The following is a 26280-nucleotide window of genomic DNA, read 5'->3' as shown; positions in this document are numbered from 1 at the left end:
AGGTGGTTTTGGCCAAACACCTTGGGAAAATCTGTATGGTATACCTGGACGATATCATTATTCATTCAGCATCATTGGACCAACATTTCCATGACATTCAAATGGTACTGGACAGCCTGAGAGAAGCTGGACTCACCATCAACATGAAGAAATGTCAGTTTTGCAGGACCACTCTCAAATTCCTCGGACATGTTGTCTCCGTCTCAGGGGTTCAGGTGGATGAGGAGAAGACCCGGGCAGTGCAGTCCTTCCCCACTCCCCGAAATCTGAAAGAGCTTCAGAGGTTCTTGGGACTAGCCGGCTGGTACCACCGGTTTGTGCCCCATTTTTCCTCCACCGCCGAGCCCCTGAATGCTCTGAAGAGGAAAGGTGTTAAATACACATGGACTCCCACCTGTCAAGCTGCTTTCAACACACTGAAGCAACATCTTGCCTCTCCTCCCATCCTTGGCCACCCAGACTTTACTCTTCCCTTCATCGTCTACACAGACGCCAGCGATGTTGGGTTGGGTGCGGTACTGGCTCAGCCCACAGGGGTTGGCAGCGAGCAAGTGATTGCGTTCGCCAGCCGCACCCTGAACTCGGCTGAGAGGAATTATTCTACCACAGAACAAGAGTGTCTGGCTGTCGTCTGGGCCTTGGAGAAATGGCGTTACTACCTGGAGGGCAGACAGTTCACAGTGGTCACTGATCATTCATCCCTGGTCTGGGTTTTCAAAACACAGAAACCCAGTACCAGGCTCATACGCTGGGCACTACGGCTACAGGAGTTTTCTTTCACAGTGGAGTATCGCAAGGGGAAATATAATATTGTACCTGACGCTTTATCCAGAGCTCCAGTGAATGAGACCGCCAGCCTGCTCCCCACCTGCGCTGCGGTTCAGCCCGCGAAGAGGGAGACATCTGAGGATCTCCAGATCTCAGACGAAGACATCTGGAAAGCTCAGAAAAAGGACACCGAAGTACAGAAACTTTACGAGTCCATCCTGGAAGCTACTGATCAGCCAAACCCCTCCGATACCAAATTCACCATTCTTGAGGACAAGGTATATCGTATTGTGCAGCTGCCACATAAGACCCTGTGTCAGATCTACATACCACTACCTCTCCGTGAACAGTTGCTCCAGCTCTTCCACGACCACCCACTAGCAGGACACCTGGGAAGATACAAGACTTACAAGAGGTTACAGGCTTTGGCGTACTGGCCGAAAATGAGCTTGGACGTCAAAACTTACATCCAGTGTTGTCAGACCTGCCAAATGCAGAAACCGGAGAACCGGAGACGCCCTGGAAAACTGCAACAAACAACGATCACACAATCATGGGAGATGCTGGGGGTCGACCTTATGGGGCCTTTTCCCCGCAGCTCGTCCGGCAATCTCTATCTACTCGTGTTTGTTGATTATTACACACGCTGGGTCGAGCTATTCCCTCTCCGCCGAGCTACTGCCGAGACAGTTTCCCAGGTCCTCCACAAAGAAATCCTCACCCGGTGGGGTGTACCCGATTATGTCCTGTCGGATCAGGGATCACAGTTCATCTCTTCTGTCTTCAGTGAAACCTGTAGAAGATGGAACCTCAAGCATAAAAAAACCACTCCATATCACCCCCAGACCAACCTCACAGAGCGAGTGAACAGGAACCTGAAGGCCATGATTGCCTCATATGTGGAGGACAAACATAAAACCTGGGACAAGTACTTACCAGAGTTTCGTTTTGCCCTCAACACTGCAGTCCATGAGTCCATCGGAGTGACCCCAGCCGAGCTCAATGTTGGCCGGACGCTCAAAGGGCCGCTGGACACAGAGCTGGAGCCTCAGACCTGCACTCCTGATGAGCCAGCCTATCAACAAATGGCACACATACATGACCTCCAGAAACATGTCACACAGAGCATACAGAAAGCTAAAACCCGCCAGAAACTCAATTATGACCGATACAGAAGAGAGCAAGTGTTTGAAGAGAGAGACAGAGTCTGGTTGAAAACTCACCCCTACTCCAAGGCTGACAAGTCGTTCACGGCCAAGCTTGCTCCGCGCTGGAAGGGACCCTACCGCGTGACCCGGAGGACAGGGCCGCTCAATTATGAGATCGTCCTGGAGGACTCAGGTGAAGATCTCCGGGTTGCCAATGTGGTGCAGCTCAAGCCGTGCTATCCTACCGCGAACGAGCTGGACAAACAGCAGCGCCGACGCGTCATGGAGCTCTTTGCCGAGGAGTCCGACGACGAGGAGTTCCTTGGGTTCCCGAAGCCCGACGGCGGAGATTAGGCCGTGTTAGCAGCGCCTGTTCAGGCTTCTCTCATGGGGGAGGGGATGTGACGGGCCGAAGTTGTACACGACGTGCTGACGTGTCCACTCACGTGACCGCTAGGTCATGCCCCGCTCACCTGATCACCTGGTTAAAGACTGACGTCATAACTGTCATGGCGGCGCCGGCAGCAGGAGCAGCGGTAGCGAAGCAGTGTGTGACCGGAGAACAGTGAGCGCGATCCGAGCCGCTAAAGCGGTCTAGCAGGAACAAAAGAAAAAGTAACGAGCGGTAGTTAATCCCGTGCGTTCGCCTCCGAGCCTGTACTGATCAGCGATCTCCCGTGTGGTCCCGCTGGAGCTGGCCTGAATTAACTGTTGACTGACTGACTCAGCCTGACTCTGACTGGTGCGCTTTACCGACTCCCCCCTCTGGTGCGTGTGAGTAACTGCCGATTGATTTTTGTTGGATTATTTTTGCTTTGGGTTTTTCCCTCTTTTTTTTATGACTGCTTTGGGTTTTTTCTGACATTTTCTGTTTTTCTGAAGATCGGATTTTTTGTTGAAGAAACTGAGAAAGAGACTCGTTAAAAGAACTGTTTATTGTTTGTGAACATTGAAATATACTTTGGTACAAAAGAAAACAAAAGAAACCTTGGCTGTGTCCTGTTTGTCCTTGTGCTTGTGCTGGGCTCAGTGTTTGAAGGTGTTTTATAATGAAGGGTACATTATTGAAAGTGTGTATCCTTTGTGTGGGTTAGTGACAAACTTTATTGTCAGGACTTTGACGCCTGACTGGCACCCCAGCATTAATTAAACCTAAAAAGTTGCACTAAGAAACCGTCACAAGTTGCCCTGTTCATGATGTACCTGAGCAGGTTCCTCCATGTTCAGACATTGTGGTTAATCTGTTGTAGTCCAGCTCTATAAATATGTTTGGTAACAGCCGTACTCATGAATAGCACCTGTCAGCTGACTGGAGATGACGTGTGATTGGTTGATGTAAGATGGGACAAACTCCTCATTGGTTAGTGAAGTTCAAGTTTCTCCTGACAGACAATTTACCAGTTTAGTGGACGTTAGAAAATACTCCATAGTACATAATGATATTCATGGTATATATGCTGACACATTTAGACAGTTAAACGGACTATTAGGGGTGGGAATCTCTTGGCACCTCATGCTTCGATCCGATTACGATTGAGAGGAATGATTCGATTATAAACCGTTTCTCGATGCAACAATTATTTTGTGTACATTCCCATGCATGATTTAAAATAAATGAAATATGAGTTTGCTACTAAGAGTTTGCTAGTGACTTCCTACTTTTATGATCATCATAAAAGAAAGACAACAGGTTAATTACCTTCTCTAATATGTTATTAAAGCCCCAGTCGGCAACATTTGTTTGATCATATTCACTGAAGCCGACACTACGCTCTGATAGAACAACATAAATCATCTGGTTTTAGAAAAAAAGCACGCCTCTACATGCACGTAGATCCTGTTATTTGTTTTGCAAAGATCAACAGCACCCGGCTCATCCTGTCCACTCAGCACCCAGGGCTGTGTTCGTGCACACACAGAGTCCCTCCCCCCTCGGGTCGTACCACTATCACAGGGGGGAAGCGGGAGGAAGTATCAACAAGCTTCCAATTCCTTTGTTAAAAACCGAAACGAGGAGGTCCAAAACAACCAAGGAAAAGAAAACACTGGTGGAAAAGGAGGAAAAAAAGAGAGATTACGACGGTACCCGTGATAAAACAAGAGTCAACATCGGACATGCGTTTCAAAGGTGGCGTGATCTAAGGGATTTCAAAGGGCACGGAGTCGAGGGGAAGGAGCTCGGTGGTCGTGGACGAGGAGCGTGAGAGTTGTAAACAATTTACCAGTTTAGTGGACATTAGAAAATACTCCATACAGTGTTTCCCCTATATGCGCATCACCACTGCTGGTTTGTCAGCGCCACGGCAAAAAGAAAAAAGAAAAAAAAATCCTGGCCTAATTCGTTTGGAGTCACATTCAGACCGTTACCTTGAATTTAAAGTTGCTACCCGGCAGCTAGGTAAACTTGGCAGCGTGATCTGAAGCTTCCTTGGACCCACCAGCCTACTTACGATCTAGAATCTTTGACAGAAAGAGAAACATCATGTTTCTCCGACACGCACAACTAGTACTACGTTGCTATGTTGTTGCGATGTGCTTCTTTATCCTGATTGGATTATCTCCTGTGGCGGTAAACTCTTGGAACGTCTGTATCTCGAGCTGTCAGCTGGCTCAGCTGTCATTCTGAAGTTATTGAAGTCCGATGATCCTCACCCAGCATCCACCAAGAAACAAATTTCTGATGCATGTATTCCTATGGCGAGATCGGAATTATTTTCTGGTCCCGTTTGAATTATGCCATGAATTTCACATGTTGTTTGTGGTTTTTAAAGATAATCTGTTTGATAATGGTAGGTTTTGTGTGAGGCCGCTTTGTGAACTACAGCTCTTCGCTGCTCTCGTCGTGAATGATATCCGTCAGTTTGAGCCAGCGATTCCTCGTCATGCATCGGACGGGAACCGAAAGCGTGAACAGCCGTACCTGCTGGAATGGAACATTCAAGAACAAAACACACCGGCATCTTCGTTTGATCGGCACTGAATGGCTGTGAGAAAGGGCGATGACTAGGGCTGTAGCAATACACTAATCTCACGATACGTACATGATATTCAGCTCACGATACGATATGTATCACGATATTCAGCCAACAATACGATTCAATTTTAGACGATTCGCTTTTATATGATTTGATACACTAACATCATTTTCTGAAGGATTTTAAAGGGACAGTGTGATTTTTGGTGACATCTTGTGAGTGTTCCATTGACTTGGATTGAATTAATAAAAACTGAAAGAATCAATTACACGATATATGGCTCTGACTGGACAGGGAGTCTACAGCTTGCAAATGCTGGACAAAATGAATCAAAGATGTGGTGAGAAAATAAGTTACATTTATTGAAGTACAAACTGTAACTTACAAAGCAAGCACACACACACACGCGCGTGTGCAAGCGCACACACACACACACAGAGTACGGAGTAGGCTGGCTACGGGGCGGGGGGTGGGGTTTTGGGTGTCTACAGAAACATGGCGTATTCATTTTATGAGGTTATTTACTTATCGATTTATATCGCAGAATTGATAAAATCCCTCATCCCTAGCGATGACGTGACGTCACAAAGCCACGTGTAGTCTTTCTCATTGGGTTTCTCTACAGCCTTAAAACTGAACAATTGCACAACTAATGGTCAAACTCTTCACGTGAACATTTTTAATTTAAATCCACAAACAACATATTTCTAGCAAATAATGACCAGCAAATAATTATTTTAACTCCATTAATAGAGCTTAATTACAAGCCATTTTGCAGAAAAGCAATGTTGACAGCAATGATCTTTCTTACATTTACCACAAATACTGTTTATATTTGCTTTTTACTTTTAGGTGAAGACGGATCTGAGGAACAAGTTACAGGGAGACCATTTGGCCACTTGTATGCGGATCAGCATAAATGGGCCCCCTATACCCCAATTTAACTACAAAAGACCTTTGGAGCTTCTTTTTGAAAAGCCAAGAAAAATGAAATGCTCAGGTGCAGAGTGTAGCTCTGGCTTCAGCTACTTGTTTTAATAAATCAGGTTCAATCAAGATTGTTACGCTCGGCTCAGGGCACAACACAAAAAGAGACAGAACAACGGTTTCCATAATAATGATGAATAATATTTATTGAATGTAACCGAAGATAGTCTAGGGGTAGAAATGATCTAATGTATGGATGTGTGTCGGTCATATGTAAGTGCCGTGGAATGCGGTGTGTCAGCAAAGTGTCCTAACGAGAGAGAGAGAGAGAGCAAGAGCAAAGGAGGGTGAGGGCTTATATGCCTACACCGGCGCCAGGTGAGGCCAATCACCCCTAAGTACTCTCCGCACTGTAGGCCGTCAACCTGAAGCCGTGTGGCCACCACGAGAAACCGCAGGCGGCCCGCAGGGGGAGATGAGGGCGTCACAAAGATGCCTTGACTCTGTTGGTTGTTAGGTCATATTTGGAAGCTCAATCTGTACATCCCCTCCCAAAATGTCACCAGAGGTAGCCATTTAAAGGGTTATTTTTCGAAACTTTCTTCCGGGGGGGCTAGGTTACCAACTCTGAGCACCACTGCCATGAATAGATTGTCGTTGCAACTGAAATACCAGTAGACATAATATCCGAATCTGAAGATCTTTTAATGCTGCAGCATGAGCCATTCCCCAGTGTGATGCAGGAATGACTGAAGAGTCACTGTTTCTGTTGGCACTTATAATGCAGTTGAATTTACATATAGGTCTGACATCCTGCAGCCCCCGTTCCAGGTGTCCCCAGATGTTGTGTTTGATCAAAGGGTCATTGTCTTATCCTGCATCAATGGGCTTCTCTGGTGATGCCCCTGGTGGCAAATGATCCTGCAATACGCATTGAGGACAGACAGCCATTTGCCCACAGAAATACATGATTAAATAGGAATTTCCCTCACATTCCCCCTTTTTGATTAATTTGTAGATCAAACAATTAAATCAACAATCAATAGGTACTTTCATAAAAGGATCACATTGGGGTTACAGGAATGTAAATCGTTACTATTATAAGTTGCCGGATTTGTATTACGTGTTATACAATTTTATTTCTTTCGGTCACGTGATACGATTGTTCAATGATCGGGATCCTGTTTCTTCCTCTTCAAGAGTGTTCCTTCTTATCCCAAGCCGTGGTGCAGAGCTGAACATACTGCTCAACTATCCTTCCTGCTTCGTCGGTGTTGTTATGCACGTCGGAGCACAAATGCCGGTCCGCAGAAGTGTACAGAGCACCATCGAGACGGGTGGAAAACTGGACCACCACTGTTCCCCATGGACCAAATTGGTCATTCAGCCATTGTTGTCCGTCAGCATCACAGCAGTCGCTCCTGTGGTTTTTTGCTGGGTCTTCTTCTTCTCGTCCTCGTAGGGTTGCGGGTCTGTTCCCCCCCCGTCCGGATCTCTGCCTTGAGCGGTGGCTCCTTCCTGCAGTGGCTGGCGTGGACCCAAGTGGCTCTTTCTGCTATCTTCACTGCTGATTTGGTTACCAGGAGTATCAGAAATGGTCCTGCCCAGCGTGGTTCCCGCCAGCGACGTCTCCTGCAGTCTTTTATCACCACCCAGTCTCCAGGCTGTAGTGGTCTTTGCAAGGGGGTTGGTAGGGCTGCTCTGACATGTGTGTGGACAGACTTGAGAGTTGGAGAGGTTAATGCAGTAGTCAAGCATAGCATAAGTTGGCTGGATTCCTTGTCTTCTCCCGACATGGGTCTGGGGCACACTAATCACTTTGGGAAAAGAAAACTTTAGAGCAAAATGTTTGTGAGTGGTTTGAGAAGTCCCGTGTACACTAGGAACTGTCAGCTCTTTCTACCATATCTAGTCAGGCACTGATACAAACATCTTTGCAAACCCAGGTTGTCCTTTGGAGGAGAGAGGAGGTGTTATTTGGGAAGAAAGGTTAGGCATTTGCACATTTTACATTGTTATCTGAATGGGTCGTGGTGAGCAGTGTTGGGACCTCACTAGTAGGACTACACAATGTGGCCTACAAAAGCCTACACATGCGGTCGTAACAAAGGGACAAAGGGGATTAAAAACTACACCACCATTTTAGTTTCACCTCTCACGTAAGTGCGAAGTGCAACGTCACACAACTGGTGCCCTATTGGCTGATAACCGCAGATAACCCCGGGGGGTCCCCGGCAGCAGCCGTGAACTAAATAAACCAGTGCCACCTCTTCTCTTCCTGCTTCCAACGCGCTTCCAACGCAACACCACGTTGCCACAGGAGGCGACCCCTCCACCAACAGGAGGTGGACACGACCCCGCACCAGGGCTGGACTGGGAGAACAAAACGGCCCGGGCATTTTTTGGCTCAGACCGGCCCACATAATTAGCGGAGCACATCTGCCATTAAATTGACGTAACTTATGTCTTCTAAATGTACAAACGTTCTGGCCTAGTGGAAAAGGTGCACAATTTAACATAAAAAACTCTCTTTCAGGTACCAAAAAAACACCAGGAAATGTGCAGTGACTTCACACTCCATTGTTTATTTAAAATGAATCTATACATTTGTCATGATAGCTGGCAGAAAACCTGGACGTTGAGAGAAGAGAGCCCCTGGCAGCTGCCGATGAACTGGCGTTATCTGCTCTCTTCAGTCCAATCAGCTCCTTGGACAGAGAGAGAGGGGGGGGGGGCACATACCCACTCTGATGTTAGGCACATACAACATCAGATTTTTAACGCTTTTATGTCGTGGTAATGTGGATATGTTTACTCACTTGGTGCATAGCCTTGTCTGCGCTCTTCAGTTCCAATCAGCTCTTTGGGCACACACACTACAGTCAATCAAACACTCATGAAACCTACAGATAGCCACACACACACACACACAGAGGGGGGGACATACCCACTCTGATGTTAGGCACATACAACATCAGATTTTACACAACACTTTTATGTTGTGGTAATGTGTATATGTTTATATGTTTACTCACTTGGTGCATAGCCTTGTCTGTCTACACCGACTACAGTCCATCAAACACTCATGAAACCTACAGATAGACACACACACACACACACACAGATAGAGAAGAGGAGGGGGTTGCATGCACACTTTGATGTTAAGCACATACAAGCTCATAAAAAATCTGGTTTGCAACACGTTTATTATGTTCTGGTGAGGTGTAAATGTTTACTCACTTGGTGAATAGCTGACTTCACCGGAACCAACGCTCACAAACCCCGTCAATCCAGTAAGAACTATGTACATGTGAAGCCCTAGAGGGACAGGATTTCATAAAGAGGAAGACACAGAGAAGTGAGACTTGAATACATTACGTGTGTGTGTGTGTGTGTGTGTGTGTGTGTGTGTGTGTGTGTGTGTGTGTGTGTGTGTGTGCTTGTGTGCATTTGTGTTTGAATCAGATTGATTTCTTCTCACTTACCCAGAAACCAAACGTCTGTCCATCTCCAAAAACAATCCTCACAATCCAATCTCACAATCCTGAAATGGAACCCTAAAAACAGTAAATAACAGAAAAGGATGTAATGCATGTTAAAGGGGGGGAAAGGGAAAAAGTTTTAATTTCAAGCCAAACAATTACATTAATTTCCATAACTATAATACTGACTTTGTGAAAGCAAGTCGTCGCCACAACCTGAGACAGAGGCTTCCTAAAAGGAAAAAGAAGACAATCAACAATGAAAGTGTTATGCCTTTTATTCCTTACTATCAAGTTTAGGTAATTTTGAAGAGAAACAAAACTAAACTAATATTAAAAATATTGTCTTACTTTAGTAGAGTAGGAGCTTCCGAAGAAGTTCACTTTTTTCGGCCACTCTGTCTATGACACTGTCTGTGTCCAATCCCATGAGGATGTCCTTTTCTGTGGACATCAGCATGAAGGCCTCCAATTTACCAGCAGATAAGCTGCTCCTCAGCCTGCTCTTGATGAATTTCAAAGTTGAAAATTATCTTTCACAGGCTACCTGTGTCACTGAGAGTGTCAGCAGATATTTGTAGGACAGAGAAAGAAGAGGGTATGCGTCTGTGAGCAGGTTGAATCTGAGGAGAATCTGGTAGCAACACAGGGGGCAGTTTTTACATGAGGCACAGGCTTTGCTGACAATTTTCATCTCTGGGTCTCCACCAGGTCCTTCCTCCACAGTACGGGATGTGTACTCATCTAGTGGTGGACGCTTCAGCATGTCCCACTGGCTTGCCAAGCTTTCAAGTTCAGATTGTAAATTTGATATGGTTGCCGAATTATTAAATTTGATGAGACATCTGCTTAGGTCTTTCAGTGCAGACTCAGGAAGACCACTGGTTTTGATATCTGGGAAGTTTCGGGGGTCAAGAATTGAGAGGTCCGCATACAGATTGCCGTTATCGAGGAATCGTCTTTGCATGGCCTCAATAACGGTGTCCATAATTTGGTTATGGACTTTAACCTCATACGTCTTGCTTGGGTCATTGGAAGCTTCATCCTGGGCCATCTCTCCTGGCATGGACTTCTTCTTCTTTGGCCTCCTCTGCGGTAGTGAAACCTCCACCTCCATGCCCATCTCCTCATCCTGCTCCTCCAGCTTGTCATTTGCCCACTTCACAAAACTCTCTGTTGCATCCTTGACTGTCTGGAAATCTCTTCCCATCTCCTTAAGGGCCTCGTGTGTGGACATCACCATCCTGTGGGCAGAGAGGATGTCCATCCCGCCTGTTTGGAGGTATTTGGATAGTGGGGTGGTCTTCTCAAATATCCGCAAGAATAATTGCGCGGTCAGGATGGTCTCGTGTCTGAGAAGGCCGTCTTTGTATCCCCTTGCTTTGGATCTTACATTTGACTTCACTGTCGTCTGGTCTTGAATGGCTGAAAGGGTGCACAGAACATCAATGTAGAGACAGTCCTGCGGTTTCCCAAATGAGCCAAACACTTTCTTTAAGGCATCATGCTTTGCCCACCAGCGTGTCTCTCCAATGGGTCCTATGCGCTTGTGCCTGCTGCTGTGGCTTTCCTTCTCCCATACGTTCATTCTCTGATGAGATTCTCGGATGAACACAGCGATGTCATTCAGGAGATGAAAAGAGATCCACTCTCTATCACAATTTCAGTGGTGTCAGAAAGAACGAGATTGAGCACATGAGAGTAGCACCACACATGGACATGGTGAGGAGATTGTGATGACAAGAGTGAAGAGAAGCCTCTGTATCTTCCCTGCATGTTGGCAGCTCCATCTGTGGCATTTCCAATGCAGAGGCTTTTGTCTAAGTTCAGACCATCAAGCACATCACTCAACAACTGAACAAAGGCCTCTCCTGTGGATGAACTGCACCTTACCACAGCAACAAGCCTCTCGTGTACAGTATCAGTGACGTACCGAAGCACAACTGAGCACTGGTCTTGTGCTGTGATATCCTGTGTTGTGTCCAGTTGTACAGTAAACATGCCGCCTTTTTGAATTTCCGTGCCGATGTTGTCTTTGATCATCTTAAGGATTGTGTCAATCACTGAGTTGACAGTCGATTTAGACAGCAGAGTGACAAGGGAACCCCTGCCTCTTGAGCCTGATGCAGATTCATGGAGCTTTTTGCTTTTATGAATTATGTCACTGAGATGTTCTTTCAATGCCACATCATATTTCCCCAGCAAAAGTATCATCTCCAAAAAGTTGCCATGATCAAGGCTGCTGTCCTCTAGAGTATAAGCAGCCTCATTGTCTTCGTGCCTGTAGCTTAGGCCCCTCTTTCCAATCACTCTGACCACTTCCACCACACGGTCTAACACCTGCCGTCTCTTCTTGATCTGCTCTCTATGAGCAGTTAGCTGTCTTCCTCTAAGCAGGCTGTTTATGTCAGATTTTGAGCAGTTTAGAAAATAAGCTTCAGCACAAGCTCTATGTGCCATGCTTTTTTCATGCTCTTCTGCTCTCTGGTGAGCATGTCTCGAGTCAGACATTCCAGTAATGAATACACTGTTATCAGAGGGCTTGCTAAAGGCCAAGCATACAAAACAAAATAAAGCAGGACGTTGATCACAGTATGTCAGCCACTTCCTGCTTGTACCTTCTTTGTTTGTGAAGACCTTTCCTATTGGGTTTGGAGCATCTTGCTTTGGATGGTGGTTCAAAAAAGTTTGCAGTGTAGCACGGTCTGGACGGCAAAAGTAGTCAACAACTAAATACAGGGAAGAGGTGGGCCGTAATAATTGGTTCTGCGGCTGCCTCAGATGGCGCACTTGTGCACTTGACTTCAGCAGGCACCGTTTCAGTGCGTATGGCGGCGTATTGGTTAGGTTACCCACCGAATAGTGCCAAAGTGACATCTGAGACACAAATTTAGTACCCCCCCCCCCCCCCCCCCCTCCACATGCATGGGCCGAGGGCCGTCAACATGACATCGTGGGCCGCCGGTCAGTTTTTTTTTTTTTTTGAAAAAAAAACAAACAAAAAACGGGGGAGGCCATCGGCCCTCGAGGGAACTCGGCCCACCGGGAAAATGCCCGGTATGCCAGATTGCCAGTCCAGCCCTGCCCGCAGCACACCGCTGCAACAAGAGGAACCAAGCCGGTTCCTGCATTCCAGCTACCAGACGCTGTCTGAAGTAAGCTGACTAAATCGCCAAGCCGCGATTGTGTATCGTTGCCTGCAGAAGGAAGAAATACTAATGGTTTTCTTCAACTAATTGGATCCGGCGCTGAACGAGTGCCCGCGAACTAACGTCCGTTGCCGGCGTCAAGAAACGCCATCACCGCACGGGACGGAAACCTCACATCGACAAAAGTAAGAGGCTATTTGTCTGGGCAGAAGCAGAGATTCGATAGTGTAGGACATGCTTATAATTCTTGTTAATGTGTTTTAAGTTCTGATCGCAGACCGCCGAGTCCGTTGTTTATGTGCTGCTGTATTTGAATACTGATCGTGTACCCACGCAGCTGGGTTGATTTCTGTAACAGTGCTTTCGACTAACCTCAGCCATATTCGCGAGTTCAGTAAGCGTCTACTATCAGTTAAAAGACCGGTCTCGCGGAATAAACGCCAGTTCATTCACGCGCGCCCGTGTGATAGCTGCAAGCCTTCTGAGCCTCAGAATATCGCTCGCGCATTCTCTCTCTCTCTTTGTTTGTGTCCCGCTAACACACACACACATACACGCCGCACACACGTGTCCTACGCCAGCTGTTCCCGGCGGACACTAAGGACATAGCTACATCTGGTGGCTGTACTCGGCCATCTCTCCCCCCCTCTCTCCCTCTCTCGCTACGCCATCTGACGTCAGTGGCTCCGCCCCTGAACGCTGTGAGGAATAGCTCCATCTCTCCCTATCTCGCTCTCTCTCTCTCTCTACACACATGCACACACACACACACACACACTCCACGTGTGTCCCTCCTTCTGTTTAGCTTAGTTTTGTGTGTTAGGTAGTTAGGTAATAAGGCTTTGTTAATTGCAGTGTTATTGATTGTGATCATTATTACTGATTTTAATAAATCTTATTATATTATAACTAGCGGTCTCTTGTGCTTGTTGTGTATATGTCACTGGGTAACAGCAGGTTGTGAAGGCTAGTGCTCGAATTTCACGCCTTTTTAATTTTTCGATTGGTTTTGTACTTCTATGCCAATGATCACGATGATTGGCATGTGAGTATAAAACCTTTTATATTGAGACTGAATACAGTTTTAGGTTATCTTTTCCCTGATCCCAGGGTGGTGCCCCGTTTATTCATGATTATATCATGATAATATATTAAATATAATTATTAATACCAATAATCATATTGATATTAATAATTAACTGTTGATAACCAAATCTGCCCCTGCAACATCCCCAACAGCAGGTTTCCACAATTGCCACCATGCAGTCGTGTGGCTCCCAATCCACTGCTGTAGACAAAAGGCTTGCTGGTTAAGTACAATGCATCAGGTTATAGTGACATTAGGGAGTGAGAGCAAAACATTATGGTAATGCATCATCTGTGCTGGAGTGAGGTGGCTCATTCTCCACTCCAGGAGGATGGATGCAACTACCTGAGGAACAAAAAAGATTTAGTGATGACATTCATTCTTTCTTTTTACAAACAGTCTGTGTCAAAAGGTTGCTCTGAGTCGGGTCAGCCCAAGGTCGGGGCGGCAGTCAGGGTTTGTACAAGCTAAACAAAGCTGGCATGTCCGTCGTTGTCCAAGTCCGTGTGTTTGTCGGTCGATGTCCATGATCATGTGTCATGCTCTGCAGAGGCTGTGCCATCTCAGCATAATTTTAAAGATGGCTTGGATCCGATTATCGGTTTGTTTGTTTTTAAAACCTTATGGGAAATAATGTGGCCTAGGAAGGTTACTTCCTGTTTTACCCACTACAATTTTGAGAGGCTGACTTTGTGGCCTTGTGCTGCTAAAAACTTTAGCAGTGCCACTGTGTCAGCCTGGCATGCCTGTTCACTTTCTGAAAACCAAAGTGAATTGTCGACCTACTGCATGATTTTACTCTTGCAAGGATGTTTCAAGACCTTTTGTCTCAGTAGCCCATCGCGGCTCTGGTGTGTGCCCAAGAACGACCTGTGACATAATTGTGTGTGGATCAGAAACCAATGGAGCTCTGGCATAAACCGCATTGTTCTCTGCTCTCATATCCCAAACAAATTGCAAGACCGCTGGTTGTTTTTCTTGAGGTGCCTTTTACTGGAAAGATAGGTGTGCAACAAGGTGAATCTGGACATGCGACAACTCCATGCTCCATGAACAATCCAAATACTGGAGCTACCCCAAAATAAATGATCTGACTCATATCCTCTAAGCCATTGTGTCTCAAAATCTTCATCAGCTGTGAGTGTGATGCATTCAGTGCAATGTTAATCGTCAATGTATCTGTGTGTTACCTCCCCCCCCTTTACGATTTGCATTGCAAAGGTTGTTAGCTGTTGAACAACAGAGTGAAGATGATTACACTTCAAATCCCATGTGTATTCATACAAAAAGAGGAGTTAGTCAAAAGTCACACCCTGAAAATGCCTATTTTTTCTGGTGTGTGTTTGTATGTGTGTTTTGCTCACCCATGTCCAGTCCCTGTTCCGTCTCTCTGCTTAGTCACCAACCTCCTCTCCCATGTGTTCTTCTCCTTCTTGTTCCTAGATTTGTTACGACAACTCCTGTCCTCTGGTCGGAATTGCCATTCTTCTGAGTTTTTTTTTTTTTGTTGCTTCGGGACAGTCTTTAATCCAGTGAACTCCCACAGTGGTGAGAGACGTGGTGAGCGGTGTTCTTGAAAAGTCCATCCCTGCCTGATCTTCCTCTGCCCTGATGGTGTAGTTTCCGTTCATAGGCCTGCAGTTGAGCCATTTGCAGTCTATTTTCCCGCTTTGCCTTCTTCTTGTCAGCTTTCTCCTCAGTTCTTGCTTACATATTTGACATAGCTAGAGCGTTCAGATCAGGCAAAGGTGCAGTAGGTCCAATGACTCGGGTCCGGCTGTCGCAGGTAATAGTTGTTGTGGTGCAGCTTCAGCAGGTGTGTAGGGAGGAGGAGGCCGTGCTTCGCCAGAGACACAGTCCAGGTCCTGGTGTACTCTGCCTGTGGGAAAATTAGCACACTGGGTTTTTAGTTCCCCACCCCCCGCTATGTTAATTCTTTTGTATGTCCCTGTACAATACTGCTGTTTACAATCACTGAAAGCTTTTCAACCTCCACAATTTTTTTTTTTTTTTTCAGCACTTTCTACTTTGTGCCTAAATTTATCTATCTGATTTGGACTGGAACTACCATTCGATGAAAAACCACATTTCTCCCAAACCTCCAGATACTGACATGTTCTGTCTCCATGCTTGTCACACGTGGTCTTTGCACACCCCTCATATAAAATTTTGGACCCCATAGTTTACTTTGAGTCTTACCCATGATGAATCATTTCAACAAATCTTACCAGAAAGAACCCAGAGATTCTGTGATACCACACACAATTTCGAATGTGGACCACAGCCGTAAAAATAGCTGTAGCCCGATCCGGATCCTAATAAACAAACAAAATAAAATGTAAAAAGTTTAACTGCGCTCAGTCAGTTAGGACCTTTCAATGAGATATAATTTTCCGGATGTTCACTGAAAGGGTGACTAGCCCCTACGTCTAGTCCAGATCAGTCCTCCTGACATTGGGTGCCAACTCCTTGTTAGCTCTATTAACGCTTTCTCAGCTGCCGTCAATACACTTTGGACTAAGCTCAGTAGTCCAGATGCCAACCCTCGGTTAGCTTAACTCGATTAACGCGCCTGCAGTCGCCGATAATAGACCCTTTCGGCCCTTAAACGCAAGTACTTGCTAGTATGACTCACACAACGAAAGAATTCATACATGTTTTGAAGAGAACAACTATTCCACTGAGAAGCAAAATAATCAGTTTTGATCAGCAAGATATGTTCAATCATTAATTGTGCAAATTGTAGATAATTGTACTCTTTTGCATATATGTGCTAAAACATTTGCAATTTGTTTAAAAGAATGAGAAATGATAATCTGTTGTGAAGCAGTGGCCAGTGGTTTGGAGGTTTACACATGTTGTTTAGAAAATATTCATTATCTTTAGAGAATTGTGGCAAAGCAATTGAGAAAAACTGTTAATGATGAACTGATGGTGGAATTGTTTTGAGTCCAGTTTGAATCACTGAATAGTTTCATGACATCTTTTTCTCTGGTGTCTGGTGTCTTTTCTCTCTCTCTATTTGATCTTCTATCATCTCTCCAGACTCTGTCAGGCTGCTGAATGGGACTAGTCTGTGCTCAGGCAGACTGGAGGTGAAGTCCAACCAGTCCAACCAGTGGTGGTCCTCAGTGTGTGAAGCTGACTTTGACCAGCAGGATGCAGAGGTGGTCTGTAGGGAGCTTGGCTGTGGGGCTCCTTCAGTCCTCCAGGGGGCGCTCTATGGAGACGTGGGGGCTCCAACGTGGACCAAAGAGTTCCAGTGTGGAGGCCATGAGTCTGCTCTCCTGGACTGTAGAAGCTCAGGCTCAGATAGAAACACCTGCTCACCTGGCAAAGCTGTTGGACTCACCTGCTCAGGTAGAAGAGGAGCTGCAGCTTTGATCTGGTTCATTTCTGTTCTCATCAAACTCACTTTGCTCTTTGACTGACGACTCTCTTCTTTCTGTTCAGAGCCTGTCAGGTTGGTGGGAGGAGCCAGTCGCTGTGCTGGAACACTGGAGGTGAGACATCAGGGAGACTGGAGACCAGTGGATGGCGATGACTGGACCCTGAAGGAAGCAGCTGTTGCCTGTAGAGAGCTGGACTGTGGCTCTGCTGTTTCTGTAGGAGAGAGAGAGGAGTCCTCATACAGACCTGTGTGGAGGATCTTGTCTGACTGTGTTCATTCTGGATCCACTCTGAGGGAGTGTGCAAGATCAGATTCCTCTTTCTCCATCGTGAATCTCACCTGCTCAGGTAAGTGACATCATCTATGACATCATCTATGACTGTGGTTTTCAAACTGATCCCAAACTCATCCAGCGTCTCTCCTCTGTCTGTTTCACAGAGGAGCGGGGCTGATACACACACACACAGTGATTGATAGTCATGTCGAAGATGTTTATTATACGTTTTTTCTGAGTTTTGTCATCAAATGACCCACAAGAATCCATGTGATGAGCAGCTCCAAACACAATCTGATGTTAGAAACATTGGCTGTGTTCGAAATGCCATACAAACGTCCTACTCGTACTAAATTGTGACGTACATTTGAGTACGTAGTGCGTTCACATACAATAGTATGTGGATTTGTGTACGCGAGAAATGCCTGGATGTATACTGCATTGGCAAGAATTTCTGAGTATACAGCGGAACTTGCTAAATCTACTCAACTTCCCCAAAATGCACTGCGGCTCGTCTGACTTCTGAAAAGTTTTGGATAATGGCGGCCGACTGCAGTGATTCTGGCGACAGCCCGACACAAACCGCATGTAAGTATACTGTAACATGACTTTTATGTTTCCAGCTGACTTTTAAATCATATTGATAATGAACGTTACTTTATTGTTGTAGGAAATTTACGTTAACGTTACGAATCGAAGGAACTGCCAGCTGGCTAGCCTACAGACGGTAATTTACCACAGAGGTTAGCGAGCGTAACCGAAGCGGTAAATGTGCCGTTTTTACCGATGTTAACTAAGAAGATAGTGCTTATGTTAAAACGTGGTTATATATTTACTAACGGTGGTAAATAACACGGTGCACCGTTGTCCGTTAAAGGGAGGGATGCAGACACCGGGCGCCTCATCCGGTGGAGGGAACGATAAGGAGAAGTTCACCGGCAGGAGGGATGCTGCTCTGAGAGGCTTCATTTAAGAAAATGTGGTGTTAAATGTTATAATTCTCATATGCAGGGCTTAAGTACTACTGGTGCATATTTAGCTACTCAATGATATAAGGTTGAAAACCAGCGTGAGATGTCCTGCTCTCCTGAGATGTCTGGAACGTTCTGTTTAACAGTTATTTTAGTCAGCAAGAAATCATCAATGAACTCTTTCTACGTGCTGATCCCCTTCATATAGGATGTTTATTGAAGAACATTAGATGGAGGGAAGGTGGAGCCTGATGGACAAAGAAGAAGTGGGAGAACATGAAGCAGAAATACAAGGTGAGTTGGAAGCAGTTTAAAGTATTGAACTCTACATGCTTGATGTGAAGCATAAAAGAAACCAGATGAAGTTGTCTTTCTTATTAATAATCAGGCAAAGTCAGTGCTGGGTAATATCTACAATGTGTTAAAACATCAGAGTCCATTAAGTTGGTCCCATGTGGAACAGTATTACAGTACATATTATAATATATGACTAGTGGTGAATAGTTGATCTAAACAATGATTACAAGAAGTGTTTGTATATGTTGTTTAAAGGAACTGACAGTGTCAGCACTGAGGGAGGAGAGGTCACTGCTGCACACTGGAAGTGTTTGTTGTCATGGATGAGGTGATGGAGCAAAGACCTGCTATTACCCCACTACACCCCATCTCCTCAGCCATGATGCCAACCACTGCAGCAGGGTCTCTCCTCCAGAGCAGGAGGGAAATAGACCTGCAGGCCTAAAACATGAGTCAACAATGATATATATTCAGATATTTATTATTTAGATTTGTACAGATCATCCGATATATTCCTAAAACATTTAACAGGAAACATTTGACTGTAAGAACTTCTACCGTGTGGTATTACTTATAAACTGCACTACTGATAAACACAAATAAAACCTCAACAATAATCATGTTCCTGCAACACAGGGATCTGGACATTTGGAGCAGACACTGCAGCTGCGAGCCTCTGAGGATGTCCCAGGACTGCTGGAGACCCTGAGGATGTCCCAGGACTGCTGGAGACCCTGAGGATGTCCCAGGACTGCTGGAGACTCTGAGGATGTCCCAGGACTGCTGGAGACCCTGAGGATGTCCCAGGACTGCTGGAGCCTCTGAGGATGTCCCAGGACTGCTGGAGACTCTGACGATGTCCCAGGACTGCTGGAGCCTCTGAGGATGTAACAGGACTGCTGGAGTCTCTGAGGATGTCCCAGAACTGCTGGAGACTCTGAGGATGTCCCAGAACTGCTGGAGTGGCTCGTTGGCTTCGTCGCTGTCACCCCCATCACCACCGTGGAACTATGGACATGGAACCCATCTGTTCTGTTAGTAAGCAGTGGACGAGGTTCTCCGTGGAACGCCTTGAAAGACAGAAGTCCTTCCTTAAATCCCGTTACCCAAAGTAGAGGCCCATCAGGAGGATTGACCTGCAGTACAGCCCTCTGGCACCAACCTGTAACAGAAAACATCAGATATTACATTTATTCTGAATGTTTTCCTATTCATTTGTTGATAAACTACTCATTCCTTCTTATCATTCACATATTGCAAACTGTATATATAACATGGATTATTTGTCTAATAAATTATTCACTAATATCCCACTTGCTTGTACTTGTTTATTTTTATCCCACCAAACTCATACATGATATTATTAAAACCACTTATATTAGCCTACATGTAGCCTACATTTGTTTATGCATGCATATGCACATCTATTGATAATCAAATAATAAAGGAACTTATTTAAACCAGATAAGTGATATTACTTACTTCAGAGGGAAATCCAAATTCCATGTACATGTGAATAATGTAGCTCCTCCGACGGGCCGATTTCCTCCGTCGTCTCCGTGTTGAGCGTGCTGGTGTTCTGTGGTCAGAGGAATAATACAATCTATGAACATTAATGATCGATAAAAGCTGCTTAATAGTCGCGATCGATGGCGAGTGAAAGCAGCTACTCAGGTAAGAGGAAGAAAGCGATGGAGCGCGCATATAATAAACTGTAGAAAACATTTGACAATGGTAATTTGACTTAAAAAATATTTAGATATAAATTAACTAATAATAATCATGCTTTATATTTTGATAAGTAATTTCCATTAAACGGGAGCCAGAACCGCTAACGTAATCGATTCGGTTACGTGAGAGAAGATGAGGACGAGATGTCAATAAAGTTAAAAAACAAAAAAAAATTTAGTATGAGATGTGTATACTTCAGAGTGAACAGTCTGAGGGTAACAGCATACTCAAACGTTCATTTAGTAGGCAGTATGCAGTACATACACGTTGAGTACGTTAGTATGGCATTTCGAACACAGCCATTGAGAAATGAACTGATTAACGGCGAGTGGATCGACAGACGCGCTGACTTCAGACACGGTGAAAGTCCATAAATGATTGCACACACGTTTGTATATTTATGCACGTGTTCATGGTCTCTGACCCAGTCAACATTTTGACGTCTATATGACGTCTAATCAACGTCAGTCAGGCAGGTTGATTCGACGTCTACCATAGGTGCTGAAATTAAAGTTTTTCTGATGCCGTTCTCATGACCGACGTCATTTCAACGGCATATCAACCTTTGTCAAAATACACATGTAATGTATTGCATTTAAAAATATGTTTACCTAAATCTAGTTTCAACTAGTGCCTACAACACTGGCATTACCACATCCATACATTCTATGACAAGCACAGCTCTTGTGCTGTATACATGTGCAATTCTCAATGCTCTAATCTACAACTATTTTAATTATCAATTTCAGCAAAAAATTCCTTAAATTGCAAAGAGGTCAAAAAGTCAAATAGACAACACCAGCAAATTTCACATTTGCCAACTTAAATTATCACAGGAATGGTGAACCTGGTCAAAACTTTCATAGTAAATAAACTCACCTGTGATGAAGTTAAAAATACTCGAGTAATGTTCACCCATACTGTAAAATACATGGACTAATCTAAGGTAAAAAAAAAAAAAAAGACAGCATTAAGGACCAGATATATATAACGAGTTATCTATATATTGAACTCTCTCTATTTCTCCATCTCTTCACAGCAGCTGGAGAGAGGGCATAAGAAAAAAATAAAAATGTTTACAGAGCGCCTATTCAGATGTTAAATGCACTTTATAGATGGCAAGAACAAATTATAGAGCGAAAACCTTCTGCGCATGCTCCGTCTCTCCGTCCTGTTTTTGGTGTATGTCAAGAGACACCTTTAAGCCTGGCATATGAACTACAGCGTTTTCGGTGGATCCGTCTAGATGCAAATATTCTTGAAACAATGCCGAGGAAGACGGAGAAAAAATAACGTTTTCGCCAGTCTGGACGGCCCCTTAAAGTGTTATGGTTCTGTAACGATGCTAAACCGAGAGTTGCACAGATGTTCGGCTCGGTTTAGCATCGAGCACCTCACGTAGCCTGTGAGCTAATTCACACGGCAGCTAACTCGGCTGCTAGCCGCCGCTCGGTTACGGATAAAAGCAACAAAAAAACAGCTATCTGTAACAATACACGACGCAGCAACAAAATCAAAACTCTAACATGCAACTGATAAACGTATAATGTCTTACCAAACACGGTTTCATTTTAAATTACAGTACTTTTAGTAACTCACCTTTCACAGGTGTCTGTGTCTCCTCCTCGTCAACTGACGCTGCAAAGTTCTTCTTGCGCATGCGTAGGAAACCGCTAGGTGCGCTAACTACGCGAGGAAAATAGTTCCTAGATGGATGCTAGAATCACAAGGATTTTAACCCACATTGCCAGGGGCGGATCTAGAAAAATATGTATGGGGTGGCGAGAGGGGGGCAGGAATTTTTGAGGGGTGGCAACATATGGCAGACGTGTATATATACTGAATTTACTCACAGTTATCACAGTTTGATGAGAAATAGTATGTACACACTACATAAGGGCACAGGCTGCCATTCACATTCCATTTATGCTCTCCTCCATATCTTGACCGCTGTGGTGTTCTCCCACCTCCTCCTGTCCCTGGTCGCCTTGGCCTTGTATTCTATCTCTGTCACCTTTCTGTTGCCCTTCTCTCTCTCCTTCCACCTCGTATTCGTCTTCTCTCTCTCCTTCCACCTCTTTTCTCTCTCCTTCCACCTTGTCCTTCTCTTCTCTCTCTCCTTCCACCTCGTATTCGTCTTCGCTCTCTCCTTCCACCTCTTCTCTCTTTCCTTCCAGCTCTTTTCTCTCTCCTTCCACCTCATCTCCTCCGTCTACCTTGCTCAGTTCATTTTCTATTTTTCTCTCCTTTCTCTTTGGTGAGAAAAAACTAAATATGCTACCTTTCCTCTTCATTTCTGTAAGATTCAAAGTAACTTTTAGTACAATGTTGGACAGGTACGTGTCCACAGGGGCGATTTTAAACGCGAGTGGACGTGCCGCTTCCTAGCATTGCACGCTTGGTGGGCTGCCACTAGAGGATGATTGACAGGCGCTCTCCTTCATACAATCACGCGTACACTTCATGGCTGCACCTGATTGGACGATCGCTTTCACAGCTGTCCTGTCTGCTCCAGAGTTCACGTAGACCAACATGGCGGCTCGTTTGGAAACTTTCTCTTATTTTACGAAAATAGGTCACCGAAAGGTGTTTCTGAAAACATTTTAAGCGAGAAATGAGCTATGCAGTTGCTGAATCTGTCTTTATTTTAGATCGACAACATTCAGTTTAGAAGATTTTCGCGAGCGTTCGCGAGCGTTCGCGAGGCGGCGAGTCGAGCCCGGCGCCTCTGATCAGCATAAAGTAGATTCGACTTCAACTTTATGCAAATTACGCTGTCTCTCGACATTCGCTGCGACGCTACCAGAATGCATTGCACGGCTTTTCACATAGACAATAGGCTCGTTCGACTTGATGTAGCCGCCTGCAGCGCGCCACCTAACGTGATGTATTGTGGGTTGAAAGCGATGCATGATGGCTAGAATTTGTGTCCGACTTAGCAGCCGACTGCAAAGACGTCACAGGGTCGCGACCATATCACGTGACCCAAAACATCGCGAGAACAAGTTTTTAAGAGCCGCTTCTTGCGGCGCTTGGCAGCGCGGTGAACGGTGGCTGCAACTGGCTTGTCCACACCTCCGCTACAGCGGAATGGTTCTCATTGGTTAAAAGTTCAATGACGTGTGTTCAGGTCCGCACTCGGCGGCCACCTTGTGGTGAAATGATACTTTTTATTTTGGTCGCATTGATCTCATGGCTTGATCTAAAGTTCCGTGCATTGTGTTGTGAGTAGGCCTATTATATGTGAGGTCTGGTTAATACAAACATAGAATGATAATACAAATATACTGGGAAAAAAGAATGCCTTCCACATGTTGCCTTGCGTGTGTGTGTGTGTGTATGTATTTATTTATGTATATATGTGTGTGTGTGTGTGTGTGTGTGTGTGTGTGTGTGTGTGTGTGTGTGTAATATATATATATATATATATATATATATATATATATATATATATATATATATATATAAAACATATCCTCTTTGGTTTGCTGCTGTGTTCTATCGCTTGAGCACTATAGTCACGTTGACTTTGTTGTCCGACTTGACGGCGTTTGGCTGCCGTCTCTTTTAGAGCCCGCCCCCTCAGACACCTGCAGCTTTCGTCGGCGTGGTAAGTCAAGTCAAGTCAAGCCAAGACCATCCCGAACGAGCCTATTGAATGGGACGCGGGGGAACACCGCTGCCTGTGGACACGTACCTTCCCTCGCTTCGCGAATCGCGCCAGATAGAGGAAATCATTCTTGACAGTGTTTTTTCAGTTAAATATGTTTTCTTTGAGATCGTATTTACCCTAATGTTATCATGTTGAAAAACAGTCGAATTAAAGTCACGACGTGACGCGACGTCGATTGGACGTCTTCATCTAGATGCAGGTCTGAAAATGTTTGCTGGGGAATAACAAGAATTATAGTTAAAACTACTAGAATGTTTTAGGGCTGTTGGAACGAACTTCGGGAACCGAATATAATTTGAATAGTAAACAAATCAGTACTATTCGAATGTATACATGTATGTATTGAAATTAGTATATGTTTTTTTAGAAACGTGTTTTTAACACTAGGAAATCTCGCCCTCCTCGTCTTGGCCTGCCCACATAAACGGATGCTTTTGACACATGAAGTCTGATGAACAGTAAAGTTTTCTGAATCACAATCTCACCACAGAAACAGCGACAGCAGCGCACGCAGAAATAACGGCGCGGCAGCGCTCCGTGAAATGAAACAAAGATATGGACGGAGCTCTAGAAGCCATGACGTCATGACAAAGATGCATTCATGCTGCTGACTGATAGCTAGATCGACCCGCGTCTCCATCGGCTAATTCATCTGGAACGAGACCAACAGCAGGATGTACGTGAGAACGTGAAAGTAGAGCTGACGGTGAGACGAGGAGGGCGTAGCCATGGCAACGGGGAAACAGCTTCCCCAGGAGAACGGAAATGTGGTTGTTTTGCGTTCTTCATTATTACTTATCGAGGAAGCCGTCAGCTGTTGGTTATTCAACATATTTATTGGTCATGTTTTTGGAACGCCCTCTAGTGGACAGGAAGTAAAACAACCACATTGCCAATAATGGCATTGGCAACATACTGTATAAGCCTGTGTAGTGTAGTTAATATTAATAATAGGCTGAATTTGAGAATTATTGTAATTGGGAGGGCATGACATTTTTTTAATCTACAAAGGGGGGTCCCAGCAGAAAAAGGTTGGGAACCACTGATCTATTATATCATCAATGACTGTAATGTACCAGAACAGCAGCAGACTGATGAGCTCAGTGTCAGTAAATCAGCTGCTGAATGCACCAAGATATCTGTATGAGAGAAACCTCCACGTGTGCTGCTTCAGGAGTCCTCTGGGCCGACCACCAAGCAGCCTGAAAGGACTCCTTCTTCAGCTCCACAGCTTTCTGAGCCGCTGGTTTCCACCAGCAGGTTCTTTGGTTGCCACCATAGCAGGCACCAAAAGTGGCCACAACTCTGAGCAGCTCAGTCGGGGGCTCTTCAGTATCTCCACCCCCACGTGGAGTCCTTCACCCTGTACACCTCCTTAGAAGGAGAGAGTCCAGCCCCATAGCTTTATTCTCAGGAAGATAAGAGAGAATCCAAAGTTGTAACTTCTCTGTGTGGAGAGCAACGTTTGTGGAGTCTCTGAGCAGAAGGAACAGAATAGAGGATCTGCAGATGATGATGTGTTTCTGCTTGAAAACATATTGAAAGTGTTGAACAATGGATAACAGTTGTTAGAGTGTATTCATGTAAATGTGATGTAACACTGCTGCAGGCTGTGGTGTTCTAAACGTGTTCTGGTGTTACAGTTTATTTCAATTTCTTTGGAACATTTCTTGTTAATATTCTTAAAAACCTGATTTGTCTAAATAGCTTCCATGTTCCAACACAACACCATAACTCACCTGCAAAAGGTCAGAACTCACTCAAAACATTGAAGTCGTGCTTCAAAACAAAGTTAGTGTCTCATATAAAAAGTCTCTGCCCTCCAAATGAAAAGTTCCTTTGACCTCATGGAAACAATGGTGGTCAGAATGTTTAGATGTTTTTCAGGACGGCAGTGGAGCCTGGAAATGTTCCTTATATCCACATTTCAGGTTTGTCCTATTTCTTTAGTTGACCCTGAATGTTTCCTCTACTAGAATGTTCTGTTTGTCCAGTGAACTGAACACTAAACTGAATACTATCCACATGCTGATTTCATCAGTACAAGTTTCTTTTACAGTATTACACACTGCACTCACGTTTCCATGGAAACGGTTCCTGTATTTTTATTCATGTAAAACAACTGTAAACCATGAAAGAATTTATACACACTGAAAAAAGTCTAACATTGCTGTTGTTGGTTTAATGTGTATTTTCGCGCTCTAATAGCTGAAAGTTATTAGTTTTTTCATTTAATCTAAACATTCTAATTTATGTTTATGGTTGAAACTATTTTTGTATTTGGATACAATATAAATTAGCAGCTGGACATTGAACTGAATTTATTCATTTGATCAAAGCATTTTTATTAGATTAATCATGATTTGCACATGCGCATTTTGAGTTTGAGATCACGCTCTCTGACCCG

The 26280-nt window shown here is 44.7% G+C and overlaps 1 protein-coding gene across 1 annotated transcript in view; it reads left to right on the top strand.

Annotated features, from left to right (window-relative positions):
• LOC311010055 (scavenger receptor cysteine-rich domain-containing protein DMBT1-like) overlaps positions 1 to 26280 on the top strand; it is a gene marked incomplete at both ends in the record, with an annotated part of 528569 nt that overhangs the window by 54769 nt on the left and 447520 nt on the right. Inside the window, 2 exons of the mRNA XM_084004536.1 lie at positions 16582 to 16896; positions 16990 to 17274. Of these exons, the coding sequence (XP_083860662.1) occupies positions 16582 to 16896; positions 16990 to 17274 (600 nt within the window). The remainder of the gene's footprint in view (positions 1 to 16581; positions 16897 to 16989; positions 17275 to 26280) is intronic.

Source organism: Eutrigla gurnardus, assembly GCF_963514095.1.
Source record: "Eutrigla gurnardus genome assembly, chromosome: 24".
Classification (NCBI taxonomy): Eukaryota; Metazoa; Chordata; class Actinopteri; order Perciformes; family Triglidae; genus Eutrigla; species Eutrigla gurnardus.
Note: the sequence above shows the minus strand (reverse complement) of the source record. Positions and strands in the feature narration are given on the sequence as shown.